This window comes from Zootoca vivipara, chromosome 7, assembly GCF_963506605.1.
Source record: "Zootoca vivipara chromosome 7, rZooViv1.1, whole genome shotgun sequence".
Taxonomy (NCBI): Eukaryota; Metazoa; Chordata; class Lepidosauria; order Squamata; family Lacertidae; genus Zootoca; species Zootoca vivipara.
The window spans coordinates 88,047,712-88,054,537 of NC_083282.1; the positions used below are offsets into that span (position 1 = coordinate 88,047,712).

At 47.5% G+C, this 6,826-nt stretch overlaps 1 protein-coding gene across 1 annotated transcript; it reads right to left on the reverse strand.

Moving 5' to 3' along the window:
• Positions 1 to 3,835: 3,835 nt before the first annotated feature.
• On the reverse strand, positions 3,836 to 4,519 carry BHLHE23 (basic helix-loop-helix family member e23). The gene has a single exon (XM_035124160.2). It carries the CDS (start codon positions 4,517 to 4,519, stop codon positions 3,836 to 3,838), a length of 684 nt encoding a protein of 227 aa, XP_034980051.1.
• Positions 4,520 to 6,826: the final 2,307 nt, after the last annotated feature.

Genomic DNA, 6,826 nt, shown 5'->3' on the forward strand with positions numbered 1-6,826 from the left:
AACAACATGGGAGATTTTTTTCATAAGCTGGCCATTGTAGGAGAATCGAAGCTTTTCAGTCATTATTATCTAAAAAGAGAGCAATTATAAATCCCATTGTTATTAATAGAAGTCGCTGATTTGAAAAAGAAGAAGAGCTTGTTTCTTTTTAAAAATCAGGCTCTTTAAATACTTTATATTCTGCAGTTCTTTTGTGGGGAGGGGGTTGGGAGAGTGAAAGTTGAACAATTAATAACATTCTGCATTTAAATAATCCCAGTTAACTCTAGTTTCTAGGGCTCTGTGCCAGAATTAATAAACGTTTATCTGAACATCATGATTCACTCCTAAATTAAACCTCTATTTAAAACACACACACAAATGTTTCTGGCATCTCAGCAGCCTGCAATATTGAAAATGAGGGCTGTCTTTTCTTTCCCTTTCTCTTGCGTCCTTTCTTTTATGGACGTATCTGATATTGCCCCCCCAAAAAAACCCCACCATTTTTTGTTGTTTTAATATAGCCTTTGTGGGGCAGAATGTAGATAAACTAGGCTTCTGAAGAATAAAATGAAGAAATTAAAATGGAAATGAGAAGAACCAATTTGAAACCATATGTCTTTCTGAATGAGGGTTAATCACATATTCCTCTTTTTTTTGCAAACACATGAGGTTTAAAAAAAGGGCTTCTGGGGAAAAAAGTGTATTAATTAAAATTAAATGCTTGAGACAAGCAGGTTTGGAGGCACTGCGAGTCCCTTTTGCATTAGCATAACATTTGCGACAGCCCAGGAAATTGGTTTAATAACCTTAAATACTTACACCCCCCACCTCTAACTTAAATAGCCCTGGACAGATCGAGCCCCCGAGGCTTCCATTGTACCAATTTGTGCGGCTGCTCTGACATTGAATGGTGAGATTTCTCGTATCTGAACGCAAATCGCAGAGTGCGTATTTATGATGACTGCATTGGGAACACCAGAAAATCCCTCCAAACCCAGGCATTAGTTCCCCCCCCCACCCAAAAGTTCCCTTGACATCACTTATCAATGAGGCAAATACTAGAAAGGCGGTAACACAACGATCCACAAACCAGCCACGTCTTAAGACCTGACAGACCAAAGACAAGACTCTTGGGTGCACCAACTATTTCAGCTCATTTAAGTACATGCTAATCATAGCAGTCTTTAATGGGCTGAATCGACTACCCATTAAATACATGCCATTTCTCATGTGCCTAAAGTCCAAGGAACCATTCAAAACCAAGATATTAGCCAATCCGAAGTCCTCCTGACTTCAATGAGAACTATGGTATTTCAAGTAAAGGAACAAAATTATACAGTTGGCAGCAGCCTTGAGCTCTATTGATTAGGGAGCCCGTCCCTTTAAATGAACTAGATCGAGTCTGAGGCTGCAAGTCTGGGAGAAAGATTCACTGAATTCAGCACAAGTTTGTGTGCACAAGACTGCAACTGTAGGCTGGGCAGTGTATCTAGGTAAGCAGCCCAATCTACAGGCTTCATTCATGACTGTTGGTTAAACAAATGGCAGATACAACAGAGCTGCAAGGAGATGTAGCCTTCCCAGCAATGTGCACTGTAACAAGATCATTGGTTCCCATGCGCAAAAACCTGTTTTGCACAGCTGATGGCGCACGCTTAGCTGTGCAATGCTTGCTCTTTCCATGGAACTGCATAATCTTTTCCTGCCTTCCCTCCTGTAGACCACTGGATCGTACTCAAGACGTCGGATGGCACCTTGCTGGTTTTCATCTCCTTAAAATCCAAATCCATCTCCCTTTTCCTCCACGTACCCTGCAGCTTAGCTACGAACATGAGTTTGACCAAACTGTGGGAGGCAGTGGAAGACAGGAGTGCCTGGCGTGCTATGGTCCATGGGGTCACGAAGAGTCGGACACGACTAAACGACTAAACAACAACAACCCTGCAGCTTCCAGGAGGAAGAACTTGCTGGTCAACTGTGAATCTATCAAGTTCAATGCGCTTCTCACTCGGACACAACTTGACCCAAAGTCCAATGACTGTTGATTTCCAATGGACAAAGGTCACACAAATGTACTTACGTTGGATTTCTGAGGTTTGTAGATTATACAGCTGTGGAAGATTAAAGATCTTGAATGCAGAGAGAAAGAGATTTTTAAATATATATATACAGTACTCAAGTGTTAAACATACTTACTTAGAAGGATGATCCATAGATTTCAGTGCAACGTTTCTGAATAAGGGTGCAGAGCTAAGATAAGCACATTACCTAAAAACTTCAGTAGGATTTACTGCTGAGTAAGAACATAGAAAGCTGTCTTTTACCGAGTCCATCTAGTTCAATTTTGTCTCTACACTGGTTGGCAGAAGCTCTTCAGGATTTTGGGCAGAGATCTCTCCCTGCCCTACCTGGTGAAGCTGGGAATTGAACCTGGAAACTTCTACATGCATAGCAGGTGTGCTGCCAAGGACCTATGGACCCTTCCCATGCAAAGGAGCAGGGTGTTAAGAATTCTCAGTCCCATTACACCCCAATCTGCCCCACTCCAATTCAAAATATCTTTTTCTTGCAATAAAACTTCACTTAAAATCAGGAAAACCTACTACCAACTACCAGGAAAAAAATTTGCTTCCTATGGGCACAACCCAAATTTATGCAATCACACAATTTTACATGACTGTTCACTCATGAGACGGCCAGTCCTCCACAGTTCAATGGGATTTACTTGAGCGTAAGCATGCACAGGTATAATTTTCTTCATTTTCAGTGGAATAATCAACTCTTCGTTTTAATTGTATCCCACTGAAATCAACAAGAGGGCTTAAATCTGGCCAGTTTATGCCCTCGGTATTTAGGAAGAGGATGCAAAATTTACTCAGTTCAGTGCCATCAATGTCTCTTTTTAGGATTGGTTTGCTTAGCAAACTGACCTTATGAGAGATTTAGGACAGAACCCAAGTTAGTTGATGTCCTTTTTATTTATTATAAATACATATAAATAAGCTCAATGAATTTTTAGTTTCCTTGTTTACCAAGACGTGCGGCCGACTTTGAAAAGTGGCCCTGCCAAAGCTCAGAAACAGGCAGAGAGAGAGAGAGAGAGAGAGAGAGAGAGAGAGAGCAGGCAACAGCGTACAATAGAAAGACTGTAGTCAAAAGTCCAAGAATGGGTTCAATGCTTAAAAATATGTGTGTGTGTATAAACAAGTTGACCAACCCATTAAGAAGCGTTCTTGAATTTCACAAGCAGCACCCAAAATGAAAATGAAAAAATAGAAAGACCAGGTGTCATTTGATTGTTTGATTGTACAGATACTGCCAATGATATCTGGAGGATATTTTCCATTTTTAGTAACTTTTGCATTCTGTAAACATTGCATAGTTTGTACACAAGTCGGTTCATTCCAGAGAGACTCTCACTGCAGTTTCCTTTCCAAAACCTCCCCTTCTCTTTTACTCTAGGTATAGAGACATATTTCAAAGCCTGGCTTAAGGCAGCCTCAAAACGAGAATAATAATAATTGTAGTAGTAGTAATAAAAAGTTATGCACAAAATTAATCCATGACAGATCTGAGAGAGGAAGGGGGGGGGGAATCTACAGAGAGTTTCAGGGAAGAAGGTGAAATGATTAAACCATGGTTTGCGTGTGTGCATGGAGAGTTAAGGAAGGAGAATCCGGATTATTTTCACAGGGGAGACGATGGAAAGCAAAAGAAGCAGGGAAAGCAACTGAAAGCAAAAAAAAAAAAAAAAAGCAACTTAACTGATGGCAAGAAGGCAGGGTTGGTGGAGAGAAAAGGGAAGTCGGGTGGGTTTTTTTTTTGGAGTTTGTTCTAAGGTCAAACGGCTACATCAAGGTTTTTCGTTGCAGTGTTTGCAAAGGCCAGAGGTGGCCCCGGGGAAGGCAGTGCATTTCTCGGGGCAGCTGGTCAAAGCAGCGCCCGTGAAAGGGTAGACGGCGGCCGACTGTCCGAAGGGGGCCAGCGCGGCCGGGATGGGCGTGCTGAGCGTCTGGCCTTGGTTGAGGTAGGCCACGAGGCGCCGCATCTCCTCGAGGGCCTGCGCCTGCATCAGGATGTAGTTTTTGGCCAGGAGGAGCGTGGCGATTTTGGAGAGCTTGCGCACCGACGGGCTGTGCGCGTAAGGGATAACGGAGCGCAGGCCGTCCAGGGCGTCGTTCAGGTCGTGCATCCTCCGCCGCTCGCGGGCGTTGATGCTGAGGCGCAGCGAGCGCTGCTCCTTGGGCTTCTTGGTCCCCCCGAGGGCACCGGGCGCCTTCAGCTTGCCGTCGCGCTCAAACGCCGGGCTGCCCTCCTTGGCGCCGTCGAAGGCGTCCTCATCGTCGCAGCTCTGCTCTCCGCTGCTCTCCGCCGACTTCCCCAACTGCGCAGCATGGAAGTCCAGGCCGCCCGCGCCGCCGGGGTACCCGCGCCCGGCCTCGCCGCCTCGCACGGCGCCGTAGGCGAACGCCGTCTGATTGTAGCTCTGCGCCAGAGCCAGGTACGACTCTCCGCCCAAGGACTTGAGTTCGGCCATGGCTTTCTCCGGCAGCTCCGCAGAGCCGGCGAAGAGCTGCGCGCCCGGGGCCACGCTCATCGGCAGCGGCGCCTGACGGAGCTCTCTCCACAGCGCCGAGCCGGCCGGGACCAGAGGGAAGCTGCGTGCGCCCCTTTGCGCAAAGAAGAAGAGCAGGAGGGTGCCCGCTTTGCTCCGCTCCGAGCCCCGCGGCCCTCTTCGGGGACCCCAGGGCGTGCGCTCTTGCGCCGGGATGGGCGAAGAAGACGTGCGCCCCCTTCGCTTTTCCGTGCCTCACCTCGGGGCGGGGAGAGTCCTGCACGCCCCTTCCCGGGCTGGTTTGTGCCCCACTCGAGGATCGTGTAGGTGCTGAGGTCTTCTCCCGGGATCGGGTGTTGACCGCCTTTGTAAGCTGTGCGCACCGCTCCTGCGCTCCGGACGCGCGCTTTCCTCTTCCTTCCTTCCGTCTGGGATCCGGAGCCGGGGGGTTCGCGGCGCTCTCGCTTCGTCCGATTCCCTCTTGGATCCAACCCGGAGTGTTTGGGTGGTTGCTGCGGGAGTGGGGTGTCTCTCTCCGCTTCGCCTCCCCACTTCTCTGCCTAGCTTGGGGCGGCGGCGGCGGCTCGTCGCGCTTTCTACTGTCCCTTCTCCTAACAGAGAGAAAGGCTGGTCCTGTTGGATGCGCTCGCTCGTTCCGGAGCCAGCTGGCACCGCGCGGTGCCCTGACCGGGGGCGGGATATTAATCATTGCCCAAGTTGCCCATTATATGGCAGCGAGGGGCCCGCTGGGACTCAGCAGCCGTCCAATCAGAGCGATCTGCTTAATTAATGGCATTTTAAAATCATCAGGAAAAGAGAAGGCAAAAGTGCCTGGTCAAGGAGGAGTGCCATTTAGCCGCATCCCAGAAACTGAAGGCTAGCCTTCCTTGCGCTAAGCAGGGACCACCCTGTCTAGGTGGAGAATTTCTACCTGCAGCCAAGAGCTTCCCTGAGCTTTTTTTCTTCTTACTGTATTTCTTTAAATACCCTACAGCTTAATTAGAATTACAAGCCCAGGTAGCATTTTACTGGCCTGGTCAGTGAACCCATGATCTCTTTTTAGGTAAACTAGTATGGGAATATGAATAACAGAACAGTGGAATTGGAAGGGACCCCAAAAGTCATCTAGTCCAACCCCTTGCAATGCAGGAATCTCACTAAAGCATCCATGACAGATGGCCACCCAACTTCTCTGCTTAAAAACCTCCAAGGAAGGAAAGTCCACAACCTCCTGAGGGAAATCCTTCCATTATCAAACTGTTCTTACTGTCAGAAAGTCCTTCCTGATGTTTAGTCGTTATCTCCTTTCTTGTAACTTGAAGCCATTGGTTCGAGTCCTTCCCTCCAGAGCAGGAGAAAACAAACTTGCTCTCTCTTCCATGTGACAGCCCTTTAGATATTTGAAGATGGCTTTAATCTCTGTCTTATCCAAACTAATCATAGCCAACTCTCTCAAACATTCCTCAAAAGGCTTGGTTTTCAAATCCTTAATCATTTTGGTTCCTCTCCTTTGCACACTTCCAGCTTGTCAATATCCCAACAACAACAACAACAATAATAATTCTGGGCAGCTTCCCACACACATAAAAACATAACAAAGCATCAAACATTAAAAACCTCCCAGTACAGAGCTGTCTTCAGATGTCTTCTAATGGTTGCATAGGTATTTATCTCCTTGATATCTATGGGAGGGTGTTCCACAAGGTGAGTGCCACTACTGAAAAGGCCCTCTGTTTAGTTCCCTGTAACTTCACTTCTCACAATGAGGGAACCACCAGAAGACCCTCAGACCTCAGTGTCCGGGATGAATGATGGGAGAGGAGACAATTCTTCAGGTAAACAGGGCCGAAGCTGCTTAGGGTTTTAAAGGTCAGCACCAACACTTTGAATTGGGCTCGGAAACATACTGGGAGCCAATGTAGGTCTTTCAGGACCGGTGTTATATGATCCTGGCGGCCACCCCCAGTCACCAGTCTAGCTTCTGCATCCTGGATTTGTAGTGGTTTCCTGTGGCAAAGCTACCACACTTCCTAAGCCCTTTCAACTCACTGCAGTCTAGGTGGGGACAGAGGGCAGGTGTTTTGTAATGATGACTTCCTCATCTATTGCAGTCGAAGGAAGATGTCTTGCTATGCTGGCTCCAAAGCTGGTTTGGTTAAGGGCAGGCATCCCCAAACTGCGGCCCTCCAGATGTTTTGGCCTACAACTCCCATCATCCCTAGCTAACAGGACCAGTGGTCAGGGATGATGGGAACTGTAGTCCAAAACATCTGGAGGGCCGAAGTTTGG

What these genes read in the sequence shown, in the direction of transcription:
- BHLHE23 (XM_035124160.2), bottom strand. Translation starts at nt 4,519, where the DNA reads ATGGCCGAACTCAAGTCCTTGGGCGGAGAGTCGTACCTGGCTCTGGCG.